Source organism: Pelmatolapia mariae, linkage group LG4 (assembly GCF_036321145.2).
Source record: "Pelmatolapia mariae isolate MD_Pm_ZW linkage group LG4, Pm_UMD_F_2, whole genome shotgun sequence".
NCBI classification, from domain to species: domain Eukaryota; kingdom Metazoa; phylum Chordata; class Actinopteri; order Cichliformes; family Cichlidae; genus Pelmatolapia; species Pelmatolapia mariae.
Window position 1 is genome coordinate 25,617,476 of NC_086230.1, and position 17,898 is coordinate 25,635,373.

The 17,898-nt window shown below is 37.8% G+C and overlaps 1 protein-coding gene across 1 annotated transcript in view; it reads right to left on the bottom strand.

Moving 5' to 3' along the window:
• The window catches only part of baiap3 (BAI1 associated protein 3), a 46,057-nt gene that overhangs the window by 27,346 nt on the left and 813 nt on the right, over positions 1-17,898 (bottom strand). The window contains exon 2 of the mRNA XM_063470751.1: positions 7,523-7,668. Within this exon, the coding sequence (XP_063326821.1) occupies positions 7,523-7,659 (137 nt within the window). The 5' untranslated portion in view covers positions 7,660-7,668. The remainder of the gene's footprint in view (positions 1-7,522; positions 7,669-17,898) is intronic.

Genomic DNA, 17,898 nt, shown 5'->3' on the forward strand with positions numbered 1-17,898 from the left:
ATCTGATCCAAGATGCTCTAAATGCCAGAAACTGGCTAATTAAATTTGACATTTTAATTCATGAAACATCCTTGTGCAACAATGTTTCACTCTGTGTCATGTTCATTCATTACAATTATAATATGTACTGTGATATAATATACATTCTGATATTTATATCAGTTAAAGAAAAGGCTAGAGAAAAATGCAAAAATAAAAAAGTAGTGATTCTACTTTAAATAACCCAGAAACCACATGTAAGCCAGCAATCTGAGAGCATAGGGTTTTACTGAGGTGATATGGTACTATGAGGTCTTTAAGATAAGATGAGGCTGATTATTGAAGACCTTGTATGTGATGAGAAGGATTTAAAGTTAAAAATTTTGTTTGACTGAAGGACAAAAATAGGATCAGCAAAACATACTTTGAGGAAACCGATCAAGAAAACTTGATCATTATTATTCTGGAGGTTAGAGCATCCCATCAGTTACTTTTCCTGTGAATCGCTGTCCCTCATAAACAAAAATGTAAACAGGTGGGTTAGGCTATCTGAAATGATTATAATAAAGATATTGCCTCTCAATAGTGTCAAGAGTTAAAAGAAACGCGTAAAGCCTAACTTCTGAAACCTGAAATTTTGTCTCACTGTGACTACTTCCACATATGGTCATTATTTGGAACTTGTGTAATATAAGGATTCCCTATGGGAACTGTATATAAATTTTATCCTGATCAGTGTGGTGTCATGGTCTGTGGGTTTTGTTTGGTAGCTTTTTGTACTCAATTATCCCCAGTATTTTGAAGCTTCAGTTTTTGCTATATTTTAGTACTGTTTATAGTACTATCCTCTGTGTTTCCTTTTTGTCTATCCTCCTGTGTCTTTCCCCTGTGCCAAGCTTATTCTTGTGTGTGTTTCCCTGTTTTGTGTGCACCTGTGTCTCATTTCTTCCCAGCTGTGTCTAAATTCCTAATTCACCATCAGTGTGTATGTGTACCCTTTGTCCTCACAGCATCTGTTTTCCTCCCCATGTGTTTTCTGCCTGTTTTGGATTCTGTTTTTCTTTCTTTGGATTTGTATCAGCTGAAATAAAGGGCTTTCCTTTTTTTATTCAGTCTGCCTGGGAGTCTGCATTTTGGCTCCTCCTCCTCTGATACTTGACAGGTGGAGCTGTTTGGAACAAATACACTTTAGGATGTTTATATATAGCCTATGTTTAAATAACCTATTTAGGAGACCATATTACATTTTGCAGAGCTTGTAAAACAGTCAACTTTACAATATTTATCCAAATCAGAGTGGAAAGCACAACTGCATGCATGCACAGAACTACTCTGTTACTTTCCATCCCTGGTTGGTTATTCCCACAATACGATCTAAATTCTTGTTTGAATGCAAAAACAACTACTCATGTGATGCTGGAAGCAGTCTCAAATAAGTGCAGTATTATTATTTGACTGACATGCTAAAAGCTGAGATTCTCAGCTACTTTACTGAGCTCTTTTAAAATTTAATTACTACACAAAGAAATAAAGTTTTACTAAGATTTTCTAGGTTTTGGGAAGACAGCCAGGAAGTCAGGAAAATAAAGTAAAACATGGTAGGTCCTGCTCATTTCAAGGACTTGTAAAGCAAAAATTAAAAATATACTAGCCTTGACTGACTTTGCAATAGCAGGTGTTGATTTTATTGCATTAGGGGTTTCTGTTTAATGTCACTCTCAATTGACTGTGTTATTTTGCATTATTAAAAAATGAGAGCCTCGATACCGTGACACTGAGAAGTCAGAGCCATTAAGCAAGCTGGGGATTCAAAACACAGTGAAGTCAAGTGTGAAATATGAAGACTACTTCTCTTGACGGATGTGGAAGCGGACAGCAAAGTAATCAAGCAACAACAACAGCAACAAAAAAGCAAAAATTTAAATTTAACCCTGGTGGGTTTATATGCTGTACCGCCAGTCGAGCTGATTGCTGACAGTGTATTGTGCTTTTCCACATTGTTAAAAAAACAGCTCACATAGAGGTAAAAACATAATTTGCTCTACTGAATTAAAAAGTTCACCTCCGATGTGCAGGTCTCTGCTCGGAAAGGGCTCGGCTCTGACAGCCGACTGTACTACTGGGTCAACAACCGTGGATGGAGCAGCCTAAATCCACCCGGCCTCATTTGCAAATTCTCAATTAAAGTGAAAGTGCATCCAGGTCAGCAGCCGTCTGAATGGATAACAAAGATCAACAGCCTGCCTCTAATGATGAGGGCTCAGGGTATGCACACAGCTGAGACTCAGTGGGGAAGCTGCAGCACCAAGAAGCTGGCATGGGAAATGAGAGAAAGGTGCGATACTGTCAGGTCGAATCACTGCTTAATGAAGACAATAAATCAGGTCTTTAATAAAGAGCACAAATCAGCTTCTATTATGTGATATTAATTTTGCTTAAAAATATTAAAATCCTAAATCAATAAACCTCTTTAAGCTATCTTAAAAAATACAATGAATTAAAATGTATGTGAAAAATGTGTCAAAAATCATCTGTATGTCCAGCATCACACTTTCAAATTCAGATTTGATTAGTGTTCAACGCAGCGATTGAGGTTATCTTCAATGTTAAAAATAGAAATGGTTGTTATTACAAGTATAAGTTCACATCACGGCAGCAGCCTGTGTTTAGGTTGCTATAGAAACCTCAGGTTCATACGATTACTTTTGGCTTTATATAAAGCTTCAAAACACGACTGAAATAAATCAGATGACTCTTTTTTTTTTCTTCTTTTTTTTTTACCTGTTCCACTTGTTGCGAAGAAAAAACTAAACTCCACTAACATAACTAGCATAAGCTAATGGTAACACATTTAAGAAATTAATTAAAAACAGCATTATAAGAGAGAGAAAAAATTAGAAAACATCACAAGGTATCTAGTGTATATACTGTAGAGTATAGATAAATATGTATGTGTGTATGGCATGAAGAAGAACAATACAGGGCAACCACTGTATATACTGGCTTAAAGGGTGACTAAAATGCTGGATTCAGATTAATGTGCCCTTTCAGAGATTCAGATAGGTTTTATCCATTTAGTTTTCTATTGTTGGCTATCTGCATAAAAAACGCTCTGAGGTTAGCATTTCACTGGCCTGTCACAAGGTTTCTATCTACCATAATCTCATTTCAGAAATAGGATCTGTAACATTACTGGCTTCATCAGACTGTCACCATCACAGCACTTTTGTCATGTGAATGTGTCACTTTTACGTTAATGATCCTCATAACTCTATACAGAAATATCCATGACAGTAACAGAGCCACAGTAACCAGGCAATGTTTTTCATACACTCAAGAATACAGTGCCTTCAAAAGAGGAATATATAAGGTCACAGTTTTCTTGCAAGTTTTGTAGTTACTTAGAAAGAACTGCGATCAAGCTCGCTACCTGAGGAAGACTAAAGTATCTGCAGTTAGTCACAAAAAGCAAATTATTTAAGAGTAGGATATAAAGTGTGATAGTTGAACACAGTGAACTAAACATCAGCTCCGTAATGATTATATCAACAATTAGGGCTGTGCGATATGACCAAAATCTCATATCCCGATATAAAACATCTATCGTCCCGATAACGATATAAATGACAAAAATTTTACATTTTCTGTAAATTCTGCGAATCTCGCTTAGCTGAAGTGTTTCCAGCTGGGCGTCGTGTACCTGGACTCGAGTGTTTTAACCGATGCATGAAACGATACATTTTTAGACATAGGTTGTAACGGCCGCCGTTTCCTTTGTATTTATTACACAGCGTGCTGCAGGGAAAAGTCTGTTCTAACGTTTGAGTCTAAGGTTTATTTTTTAGCACCTGACGGCTCTTTTTTGCTTCTCATCCGTAAATACTCTGCATACTTTTTCACGTGATTCAGTTTATTTTGAAAAGTCTCAACAGGATCTTGAGCTTTATTGTGAAAGGTTTATGTGGAAAATAAACAAGCGGACATGCGATGGTTTTACCGTCGTTGTTGCTAACGAAAACGCATAAAAACAGGTCCTTGTCCGTCTGTAGTGTGGTTATATTAAATATAAGAGAAAGAGAGAACTTTAACAAATTAATATAGCCACTACGGTGACCATCAAAACGGTGAAAAAAATATTGCCGTAAACAGTTTATTTTGCGACACCACGAAACAAACGATAACGTAGAATGACATGATAGATGTTTTTATATCGTCATCCGATATATATCGTTATATCGAACAGCCCTATCAACAATATTATAATGTTAAAGTTTTGTCAAATCCTGACTCTACATTCATTGTGGATGGATCTTCAGTGCACTAAAGGTTTTACTTAAAACTTGTTCTTTACAGACGCTTCAATTTGTAACAGGAAACTGTTAAATGAGGGAAAACTCAACATCTATTAAAAGTGTTTTGTGATTTTGGAGAGGTCTAGTTTAAAGCAACTGAACTATGTTTTTTGTGCGTTCACTGCAGGTGCCAAAATGTGGAAAAAACTTTTTTTTTTTTCCTTAAATGAGCTTTGAGACTTCCGCTTATCACTAGGGAGATTATCATGAGCATTATATATCTGATTCTACATCTGGCAGAGATTTATTTTTGCCTCATGGTAATGGTGTTTAGGGCTTTTGCAAAACCTGTCATATTTGTGCGCTGAGTAACTCTTGAGTATCCACAGGAGACTAGGGTTTCACAATACTAGGATTTAAATGTTTCTCCTACTGAAAACATTACGTCCGGATCAACAGAATGAACCTTTTGGGACTAGGATTTAAACTTGACACAGATACCCAGGAAAATCCTTGACACCATTTTCAATACCACAGGGAAAAAAAAGACAAAAAAAAAATCAAGATGCACTTTTTTCAGTTACATAAATGAGAAAACTATTTGTCAAGCTCTCTGCCATAGTGAGAAACAAAACAAAAACTGTAAAATAACCATGCAACCAATTCTGGGTTGCGGGGAGGCTGGAGTATATCACACATTTTAAAAGAAATGATCAGGTAGTTCAGTAACTTTTTAATACCACAATGCTACATTTCTTTTTTAAATGGGACCTTTACTCACTTTTAAATTCCTCATAAAGTGTAGTTCAGTGGTATGAATCTCAACGATTGCTTAAGTGTTCAGCTGCTAGTGAGGGGAGGGGGCTGTGACAAGGATGGTCAAGGCCCACTTCCCCCTTGGATGAAGAGTTCCAATAAATCAATACAAAGTTGTTTGGAGTGATCTATCCTATGACATAACATTTCTATCCTGATAAGCACGTTTTAATCTAGAATGACAATACGCCTGAAAGGTGCCACTAAATGTTTGAAAATGATGTGAATCACATGGAATCACCAGATCTCAAGCCAGATGCACATGTGAAAGTTTGGATCAATATGTTAAACAGCACTCGCTACCACCAAGAAAGACTCAATCATTCATCATCTTTTGGAAAACAAGGAAGCTAGAGAGAATTGAATCAAGAATCAATACCATGGTGCACTGAAGCTTTGCTGGTGGCACATGGATGTCTTAGCACCTTACTAAGGCATTTGGTTAACACTAGAACTACTAAGCAGGTCATTTTGACCTCTTGGCATTTAAAAAATCATGTTAAACTAAAACCCCATCATCTCATATTTCATGACTTTTACTATATTGGCTTATTTATCAAATATTAAATGTTACCGTGTGTGGGATCAAAAGAAAAAAAAATTATGAACACTTTTACCCAGAACTGCCGGGTACGTCATTTTGACCCCATAGGAATAATGTAAAACTACTACTGCTGCACGCCTGGTTGCCTAGCAACATTATTTTTTACACATACTTAGATTTGAAGGCTGCTATAACATGACCCAAAATTAGATAGATGTTATTGATAACTCTGCATGCCTTTCTTCATCAAATCTTAGAATCTTCTCTGTGGTCTTCATCATTTCCTCCTCTCTGGCAATTCAATATTCAACGTTTCCAAACCATCTCAGCCTTGCCTCTCTAACCTTGCCTCCAAAACACTCAACCTGTTCTGATATACCAATTTCTAATCCTGACTGTTCTGGTTGCTCTCACTGAAAACCTTAACATCTTCAACTCTTCCAAGATCATTCATCACAGCAGGTCTAATTACTATCTTGTAAATTTTCCCTTTCACTCTATTCTCCTTCTTCTCTCTAGTGCACTGTCAGTTGCTTTATATGGTCGACACCAAGCATTTAAACACATCCACCTTCACTACCTCTGCTCCTTGCAGCTTCTTGTAACACCTGTCTCCCTCTCATTTACATATGTATTCTGTCTTGCATCTCCTGACTTTCATTTGTCTTCTCTCTAGAGGATACCTCCACCTCAGACAGACCACAATAATGTCTATGAATATACAGTCCACAGAGACTTAGCTCAACTGTCAGCCTACCCATCACCATTGCAAACAAAAAGGGGCTCAGAGGCGATGCGTGATGTAGTCCAAAACCCACCTTGAACCCATCTGTCACTCCTATCACACACCTCTCCACTGCCTTGCTGTCCTCAAACATCTCCTGCACAACCCTAGAATACTTCTCTGACACTCCTGACTTCCTCATAAAACACCACAGATCTTCTCATGTTATCCTATCATATGTTGTCTCTAGATCTACAAAGAACAAGCTCGATTAATATGTCTATTCATATTAATGTACAGAATTCACCTGCTTGCTGCTACTACTGCACATTCACCCAATGTATATACTATATATATATATATATTTATAATGTTATTCCTCTACCCCCCCCCCCCCCCCTTTTTTTTTTTGCACATGTTGAGGAGCGTGTCAGGATACATTTCACTGTGTGTTATACCTGTATAACTATGCATGTGACAAATAAAGAACCTTGAACCTTGAACCTTGAAATAGTGCAACTCTTTCTGACATTCTCTATACTTTTCCATCAACACCCTCAAAACACATATTGCATTTGTAGTGCTCTTTCTCGGAATAAAGCCATACTGTTGCTCACTGAACTCTCAACTCTCATCATATCTTTAACAACTCTTTCCCATATTTTCAAATTTCGGCTCCTCAGCCATTTTATTCCTCTGCACATCCTTGTTCTTGAAAATCAACAGCAGTACACTTTTTCTCCACTCCTCAAACATCCTCTGACTCTCCAACTTTGTGTAAAACAGTCTGAATAAAAAGCTCACTGCCCTCTCTCCTAGACATCTCCATCCCTGCACAGATGTGTTACCTGGGCCAACCATCTTTTTACCACCTGATTTACTAACCTTCATCCATCCATCCATTTTTTTTCATTTTCATCATTCATGAGCTTCTCAATGTACTCCTTCCACCTTGACATTCTCTTCACTCGTTGGTACATTTTAAGATCCCTAATTTGCTGCACATCCTTTCCAGGTCGATCGTTCTGCCTAACAAAAGTCCTTTTCCCCAGAGGTGGCGTGGAATGCAGGTATGGAAATTTTATTCTTGGTGAACATATATGATTGAATGTTTGTTTATTTGTTTGTGGTACTATTTGTACATGTATGTGCATCCGGCTGACTCACCTGCGAGGTAAGGGGTCAGGACAGTGTGTGAGGGGGCTGCTGGCAGTCGGAGGAGGAGGTTCCCTTCGGCTCCTTAGCGACTGGCTCCTCTGCACCTGCCTCAGCACACTACTTTTTAGGTCCAGCAGCGTAGTCATGATGTTTCACTGCAGAGTGGAGACAGGAAGCACATGTTAAGACTCTGCAACTCACTGCAACCCCTGAGAGTTAGTAATTTGCAGGCTCAACTCTGGGAAGGTTTGTCATAATACATTTGATTTTAGGTACAAGACAATATTCATAAAACTACTTGTTTCTAGAAATACACTTGGTCTGAAGGCTTCTTTTAGTTTAATCAGCTGCATAATCACCCTTTTTCACCTTTAACATAATTATTCTCTTCCTCAACGGGAGCTGTGTTCTATTTCTGTCTGCACCTAACTGATGCTGCAGGGTATGCAATTTATCTTTCACCTTTATGTCTGGTCTGCTCAGAGCCAATTGAACCCTATTTTTTCTACTGCACTTTGTAAAAAAATATGCAAAACAAAAGAGACACAGAGTGGAAAAACAAGGCTGCATAAAAGTAATGGTCACAAAAGGTGTTTTATAATTGAAAGAACCATAAAATATATGTCAAAAAAATAATGAGTTACGTAGAAACTAAATTTGGAAATGAATGTCTTAATTATAGACCTGGTCTTTGTGCGGATGTAATTTTATGCAATTCTACATCGTACTGCTAAAACAGTTCAGATTCCTCGAGGCACAGACTCTGCTTGATCTTCTAGTGTGTCAGGAAACCAGACATGAGTAAGAGGTAGAGCTTCTGTGGACTGGACTGAGTTTCCACCATACTGGTATCTGGTTTACAATAATTTTATGTAAGTGGTAGTTGTACAGTGTAATATCTGCATGAATGCCAGGACCAAGGATTTCTTAGTAGAACTTTAGCCAGATCATCACACCATGTTCACACTACAATATGAGCCAGCCTTAGCTTTTCACAGGCATCTGTGAGCTATGGCCATCCCAAAACCTATCATGGGCTTAGTATTTGTCCTTCTTGGGAATTAGTAGGTACTTATTAGGTATTAACCACTGCATATAAAAAAAAAACCCCAGCTGCTTTGACCCTGCTGCTTGCCATTATAATTTGCTCTTTTGCCAAGTCACCCACATTTTTTCCTGCCTACATCAAGTACAAACTGACTGTTCACTTTGTGTTCTAGACTAGGATTGTACTCGCTTGCAGACACTAACACAGACAGCTATGCACACCTTAACCAAGTATTTGTTCCTGTTATACATTTTATAAGTCAGTGTCTGCACAGGCTGTCACAATAACTCAGCAGGCACACATACATTTGCATGGAGCCTTGATTTTGACACATTTATAACACACAGACCTGAGCAGACCTTCTCTTACATACAATACTTATGTATCCCACTCCTTATCAACTGCTATTGTATCAACATAATCAGTGTAATTCACTTCCTTTTAATTTGCTGCTAATCTGTCTAGCATGACCTACTGTATTAACCCTGCCTGCAGTGACTGGGGAAGACATCTTGCATAATCAAAACCAGTTTACATGAAAGCAGTTAATATTGATGTAAACTTAATTATTCAAGTTCTCATACCTGGCCATTTTCGAAGAATTGATTTGTTTTTGTTTGTTTGTTTAAGCCACTTAATGTTGACTTAAAATAGACAAATCAGACACATTATTACTAGGTGCCTAATGCAAAAGTATAATTTGTTCTGAGGTATGCCAAATTACACAAGAACTTATGAGATCTTACGGAGGGATGAGTGCAAATTTGAACTCTTTAGTTCAAATGGTAATCAGTATGTGCATGATCCACCATGTATTACCTGGCAACATATTCATTTTTCAGCTTAACAATGATCCCAAACATACTGCCAGTGCAGTAAACGGAATGAAAAACACACAATGGAACACTATTGATCAATAAATCTCTTAATAAATAAAGATTCCATTCCCAATTTTCCTAGCAAAATATAGACAAATAATGGGTAGCTGATGTAGCTATGATGTAGATGCATTTTGGGGGATTCAGTACTGTGTGATGAATGGGAATTTTAACATCTCGAGATTTTGCAACTTTTGCACAGGATTGTTTTGCATTTCTTGGCAATTAACGTTATTGTTTTGTCGCTTACATTTGATTAATAAGATTGATAGCAAGTGTTGCGTCTCTTAGTAAATAAGATGCTGGCAGCTTCAGCTGCTCTTCTTGGCTTAGCTCACAGACTGATAACTGAACTGGCTGCCTTTACCCTCTGTTTTATGTACATTACACAAAACAGATATTATGGAATGTGGTGACTAATGATAGGTGAATTTTGAGAAATCAGAGATTGGCAATTCCCTATAGGTTGGAGCTCAGAAGACTACCAGCTGTTTTCTGTCGTTTTATATTCATTTTTGGGACAAGTGCTATCAGTCCTCTCATCTGTCTTTTGGCTAGAAAGTCAGGATCACAATTAAAATTCTTTATTAATTCCATCTGGGTAAAACAAACAAAACAAAACAAAACAAAATCCCCTAAAGGAACTTAGTGATCTCAAACTGACCTTGGTCATTCAATTATTCTGGATGATGAATGTTTTAACTCGTAAATGACCGATCTGTAACAGCATTAATTAGACTTATTGAACTAAGGAGCCATTCATCAAGCTATGCCAAACACACTACTGAAGCATTCAATGAGTGGACAGCTGAGCTACACAGGATGAAACCAGGTTGACTGTTATCTTTGCAAACAATAACTAACAGTTGTTTGCATATGATACATTTAATTAAACAAGATTATGTCCAATAGTTAATTTTTTATATAGTTATTTCATAACATGACAAGTTTTTTTTTTCCAACAAATTTAAAAATGGCATCTGAGCATATATAAAGAAAGCTATCCTTGGGCTGTCATGAGTATGAAATATGAATTTAGAAATCTGAGCCTATGCAACATCCTGAAAGAGATTGGCACTGTGTTGCTAAGCGATTCTCTGAGACTGAGTAGTTCTCTCTCAAAGCCAATTGCTATAAAGTGAATTCTCATTTTGGCTTCATAGTGACTTTCAAGTGTAACTAAATTATATGTCCTAATAACAATATCATATGCTGTCACAGCTCCGCGCAGAGCCAAACAATCAAACAAATTCTTCTGGATGGAAATATTAAAATAAGCTGCACATGCTGTCATTTTCACCATGTAAAGGAGTAAACACAAATATGCGAAGGAACCACAATATAAAGCTTAAAATATCAAGAATATCAAAAATCAACTGTGGTTAGCCTATAACCACAGTTTGCACCAAAACTATAGCACACAAAAAATATTTTTTAAGCTTCAGTTTTTTTGTCTTAGTCAAGCAAAGAACTTCATTATGTATGTCGGAAGCATGTGCTGTTTATTAGGACTTAATCTAAAAAAGTTAGGGTGTGGATGATTAAACATATTTTATTTTTAATTGTGATTCTAGGCTCTAGTGATTATTTAAAAATGCAATCAAGATACGATGATTATCCTGCTGTATTTCATTTCCTGTCTTGTTTTGTAGTGTGATATCAGAAGAACGGTTAACTCTTTTCACTCTATTTCCAGTCTTCAGTTTCACACACACTCTAACCAATTTCAACCTTGCTGACCAATTTCTAAAGGCAAAATCTAACATCATATCAATTTGTTACTGATCCATAATAGGGGTACCGGGAAAAATATCAATAGAGCATCATTTTGTGATATTTTGCATGGTGATATTCTTTTCATACAAGGACACTAAATATCTATATTTTATCAAATAAATTTAAATACTAAGAAAAAGAAGGCTCATCTCAGACACCACTATCGTGAGATTACGTTAGCAAATTGACTCAGCCCAAAAAAACAACCAAACAAACAAAGAAAATCCAACATCGGACACACTTAGCTTGATAAAGCTAGATCCTAATAATGGCTCAGTCACAGGAGTCCTCAGTCACAATTAAAAAAATAAATAAATTGGTGGCTAAATAGTAATTGCATGGAATTGTTTTGGGGTTTTTTTTTTTTACATTCTGGTACCGATCACTACTTGTGGTGACTAAATAGGCTTGGACCGACAGCAATCATCCTCAAAGAGATCACAATCTGATTTATAAATGCAGACAGACTGCCAACATTTTGCTGTCATTCTGAATTAGTCTTTATCAATGAGGACAACCTAAGGGCGCTCGACTCAACATTTATGGCAGGTTTTGCTGACAGTGTCATCAAATATGACAGCTTTATCTTTTTGATAAAACAAACTTTCAATTTGAGGACATCATTTGCAGTTGAAAAAGGTTACAAATCTCACTATATGTTATTGCAATACTTACCATTCTGAAAAATGTCAAAAATATTGTGATCACATGGTGTTAACATACTGGTTTTGCTGGAGTTTTAAGAGTGGCAAGCAACAAAGTAAAATAGTCTCAAATGACCATATTAAGACCTTTTTTTTTTTTTTTTTACTGTGTTATGAATTCAGCACACACCTTTTCTTTGCAGCATTCCACTTTGACCTCTCCTTAAAAGTCCAAACCATGTTTTGAACTGTTTACTTCAGACAGCACATGACAGGAAATGAGCTTTGGTCAACAAGATTGATCTAGAGGAAGTAAAAGTCATAAGGAGGTTTTCAGAGGTGGACATCTGGAAACATGATTAATAGTTACCTGCCTGATCACTACCTGTCCTCCCTCTTTTGTGTCTGGATCAGACAGGGGTATACCCTGACATTTCTCCCCCTGTGGAGATTGGACTTCAGGCCTCTGTAGTTCTTATCTGTCATTCATTCACTTGAATTATATGAAAAATTGTGATTTAGCAGCATATTATTTGCTCAGCCTTAACTGATGTTGATTACCAAACTTTCACAGGAACACAGTACACTTATTAGCTGCCACATTTCTGAGCACTAACATTACATTTGTAATCACCGCAGCAGCAAAACAGTTTATAGTTGTGTTTACTTTTCATTTCACTCTTCATGTCAAAAGGCTTTACAATGATTGCAACCTCATTAATCACGCAGCTTGTATCTGTCTAGTAACTGATGAGGAGAGTATCAAGAATCCCCTTCACATCTTCCCATCGACACTGCTTATGGCTTTTAAATTTTGATGTGAAATTTGTATAAATGGGACTGAGATTGCAGCTCCACCTGGATGAATGAGTGGCTTTTGTGCAACTCCAACAGTGTCTGTGCCACGAAAAACAGTGAAAGAAGAAGAGACAGAACACTCAAAAAAAGAAATGACAAGGACACAACGGAGAGAGGGTTTGATTGATGGAGAAGTTGTTTCAGAAGACAGTCAGACAGCCTCAAACAGTCAGACTCCTTTTCAATATTTGACAGCCAGTGTCTGCGCATCGACGTGAAAGAAACAGAGTGAGCCAGGGGAAGGGTTTGTTCTGACTTTTACAAGACACAATATCAACGTTAGAGGATAATTAGCTTGGTGGATATGAGGGAAGAGATTCTGAGCTGATGGCACCCATTTTACTGGCAATGTTGATTTTTTTTTTGTCTTTTTTGGATGGTGCTGATGAAGGTTGCCTGTTTGAATTGAATTTGCTTACACTAAATGAATCCAGAAAATGAAACATACTGTATTTGTGTGTGTGACTGTCAGTCGGTGCACCAGGCCAACTGCACAGAGAGAGCAGCATGCAGTCGGCTTTCCGGTTCGGAGTAAGCCAGAAGCTCGGGGTAGAAGTTGCATCATTGACTGTGCCAAAGGAGAGTATGCTATAATCCTGGAGGCTGGCATCTGTTGTCCACATGGAGAATTCACACTTTACTTTGTTAGACTCGAGCGTTGATACTTCTTCTCTGCTAGATAACATCAGTGTTTTGTTTCCAGTGCACCACAGAGGGAAACTCTTGGAATTTCCTCTACTTCGACTCACTTAGTGATTTTCGATGTTTCCCAAAATGGTAGCGATAAGGCGTAAATTTGCTGTTTTGAATCAGTGGTGGTGATTGTACATATAGACATGCCAGTAATTACTTTAACTAGCCGACTAATGATTTACAGCAGGACTAAGAAAGATTGCATGTTTTTAAAATTAGATTTAAACTCCTGACTATAATATTTCTTTCAGTCACATCCTCACATAATCTTTCCTGGTCCTGGGCACTTCGAGCCAGCACTTAATTAAAACTAATTTTTTTTGTGGACTTGTGATTCTGTTCTTTTGGGAATTGAAACGTTCTACTTCTATATTTTGTCCGTTGAAGTATTATATTGTTTGTTTGTGTGTTTGTTTGAGTTTTGTTTTCTATCCTCTTTTGATTATCATGTTAGTTTTCTTTCCTGTCCAGTCTGCCCTAGGCATGTCAGTATGTCTGTGTCCCTTTCTGTCTCCTCTGTCGTGTCCCTGTGTTGGTCTGGTTTCTCAGTGTGCTGTCTTTGGGGTCCCTTTTTAATTCTCTCAAGTTTGTATGTCTTAGTCCTGATCCCAGTGTTTGTTATCTCCTATTTTACCTCCTACTTTTGCATCCCCTTGTTTCATTAGTTAGATTCAGTTCAACTGTGTTTTCTCAGATGTTTCCACTCTACCCCAATCTCCTCTTGTCTATTTATACCCTCAGTTTGCCTCTGTCTTTGTTGTGTCCTCCCTTGATATTTATCCCCATAGCAGGCTTGTTGTTTTGGTTTCCTTGGTTTTTGACCTGCATTATTTTGTAGTTAGTTTAAGTTCAGCAATAAAGCTGCGTTTTAGTTTACCTCTTGTTTTAGAGTCCTGTGTTTTGATCCGACTGCTGCCTGCCACACAGCCAGCCTCGACAACACCATTATTTTTTTCAAGTTTTACAATATTTGAGTAAACTGTAAGACCTGCTATGATATATGGTTTAGAGATGGTGGCAAAGTTGAAACTAAGATTTTCATTTGGAGTGATCAGGAAGGACAGAATTAGGAATGAGCACATTGGAGAAATGACTAAAGTTGAGCATTTTGAGAGGAGGAGTAGGACGTAGTGAAGGGCATGCAAAGAGTTTGTGTGAAAGACAGTGATGCTAGGGATATGGTGAGGAAGAGGACCCACTGCGATGACCCCTAAAGGAAGCAGTCGAAGAAGAAAAGTTATTCGTAATCGAATGATTGCCCGTGGTATTGGGTTTCTCAATGTTCAAATATGTTTGATCAGTAGGGTTAAGACTCCTAGTCCCCTACAAATGCAATTATTAACACTTATTTGTTTGACTTGTATTGACATTTTTTGCATGATAATCAAAGACCACACTATATTCAAGTGGTGCTATAAATGAGGCATTTTTAGTTTGCTTCCTATTCATATGATACACTTGTAACCTTCCAGTATTGGAAACTCCAAATTACTAGGTTTCCTGGTTGACTGCCAAAAAGTAGCTTATAAAGGAAGCAATTGTGGCCTAATTTTCGGGGTGCTTTTTTCAAGAGCTTAAATGTTGCTTCTTCAGTGTTTGACAGGAAACGGCAGTTAAGTCCTTCCAGTTCTTTATGGTGAGTTGTTGGTGAGAGGAAAGTGACAGTGAACAATGACGAGTTTTAGAGTTATCCAGAGATTTAAGTATTCGGAACAGAAAGCAAAGTGCAGTACAAAAACAAAAGGCTCATGCTGAGGGTATGTATGGGATACTTTGTACTTGTAAAGCAAATATTTATATGATTTGTATAAAACATAGATATTGCAAAAAAAAGGTTTCTTAGTTAGTCAGTTAATATCACAAAAATAAAAAAATCATTCAAGCCTAGAAAAATTTCAAAAAGCATTAATTGTAACTTTAACAAATGTTATGTTCCGGCTGGATTCATGTGCACTTGCCACTTGCCACAGCTTTATCGCAGAACATCTATTTAACAGAGTTATGCTCTTTAGATGACATCTTACAAAGGCCACACAGCTGAAATACCTGAGGCATCTCTTTCAACTTCCACACTATGGCGCCACCAGTGGAAGACTTGCTCAGGCATCATATTATATCTACTACATGCAGACTGGCAAGCGTGGACTGTTGACAGGTAACAGGCGCCGCAGAGCAGCTGTCTCCCAGGTGAACTCATTTCAATTACGGGAGTGGATTTCTCCCAGCTGATTTCACTCTGTCTCGGCTGTCAACCCATAGTGACAAAATGGGTCGACGTGCCACTACTGGTGTGGCGCCAGCTGCCAAGGAAACACTGTCAAAGCCAAGCAAATGCCTTTCTCACTACACTGGTGCCGAAATCAAGCCAGGGAAACACTGGCTCACCAGTGTCTCTTTCCTGTGAGATCCAATGAGCCCGGCAGCCAAAGGCGACTTGCTGATAGGGATGGTTAGTCTCTATGGTAACAGCAGCGGAAAGGAGTCGGTAAATACAGGTAAATGGAATTCTGCAAGGGCTGAAAAAAAGACCCTGGGTTTTATAATGCATTCACTTTAATGCTGCAAAATACAAAGCTGATACTGACATTACATTGTAATACTGTCACTTTGACCTATAGCAAAGAGAGAAGAATACATAGAACAATGTGTAAGGTGCACATACAACACTGCTTTGCCTATTTAGTGCCAGTCATTAGTTCACCTAATGCTCAGTCCTGAGAATATTTCAGTGTGACTCATGAGCTAATAACTACAGTTCATACTTTTAACTTGGTCCCATTTGATATTTCCAATTCTGTCCAAAAAACAGCGAAAGAATAAAAAATCAATAACCTCAAAAAAGTGTAGCGTGTTCTGCAATAGTTGATTAACAACAGCTCTAAAGAGACACCTCGATCAACATAGTTGAAATGCTATTACATTCCTCTTGAGTCGCTGAAATAAAAGGGAACAATTAACCATCCCTTTATGGCAGTTTATGTAATTGAATAAAACAAGACGTGCTTATTTTGACCTGCATATTCCTCAAAACTTAATTTAAGCATGGCAGCCGGAGGGGATACACATTCAGATCATATCATAACTCTAAGTAGATTATTCTGCAGAGTTGCCCGTGTTAAAAACCACCTTTAAGTCAAATCCATGAGCCTCGTCACTGGCCCCGAATGTTATTATGTGGCTGGCCCTTGGGGACACAAAAGGCTAAATGGATTAAACTGCCAGCTCTCTGTAAAATCTTTTCAGTGGGATCAATGGGAAAAAGTGCAGACATTACATCGTAGTGACCTGTACTGTATGCACCTGCAGATAACACCTAATCTATGATTCACCTAAAAAACACTGAACATTAAGCTGTCTATTCCCAGAAGCTAACAGAGTCGGTGTTGTCAAGGCACATGACAGGCACTCCGGCTTGGAAATTGATTGCCAGAGAAAATCCCAGGAATTGACGGCAGTGAGCTTTTGTAAAGGGCGTCTGCAGCACAGTAAGGCAGCAAAAACCACTGACAGCCACGCACAAAATATAAAATTTAAACAATAGTGAAAATCCCTGCTTATTATACTACACACAATGCATCTTTTGTCACCCTGAAAACGCTCAGCAGCAGTAACACTACTCTCAAAAATAGAAACCACTGACTTATTATGCAGCGGCAATAATGCTCTATAGTTTACGCAACAACATCAATCTGCATCTACAAGACACTGAGCTACAATACGATTCTCTGAAGACATGCAACACTTCACAAAGGCTGTAATTAATGGCGTACTACCAAACATCTGAATACTCTGTTTGTACAGCATTACCATAACCTTTTGTCATGTCTCTATGAGTGTGCGCAAGCTGCTTTTTACATAGACAGGTTTGTGAGTAATGACCACTGAGGTCCTGTATGATAAAAAGAGGTAACGATTAATTAATGTCTAATGGACTCATGACTCTAAAGTGGGGCTATGACCTGCACCAGAAAGGCTCATAAGGAGATAGCTGAAGGGAGGCCACAGAGAGCAAGGAATTATGAACTGGAGATGATTTCTGCAAAATTGAGAATCACTGTTTGTTTGGTTGGTTTTTTTTGTTTTGTTTCATACACCACCAGCGCTCTGAGTTTTATACAGATGGTGAATAATGAGGTATAATCCTTTTTATTACCCTTTTAATCTGCTGTACATGTAATTATTGTCAATATAAATAGCTCAGGTAAATTACCAGCTCACTGTGGCTGCGGCTTTCACTGGGGGAAAAGACGCTTCAAGCAGAGAAGTCGGTGTTTGTGTGTGTGTGTGTGTGTGAGAGAGAGAGAGAGAGAGAGAAAGAGAGAGGGTGCGCTTCACAAACATCTCTATGACAGAACATTGATTTATACATAAAGCTCAGTAAGCATTACAAATAAGCTCAATAAGCTTTAGAACTGACATGATTAAGTGGTTAAAAAAAACAAATCAAAAGGTTTAAATCCAACTTACCTTTATCTTCCTGAGAATTTG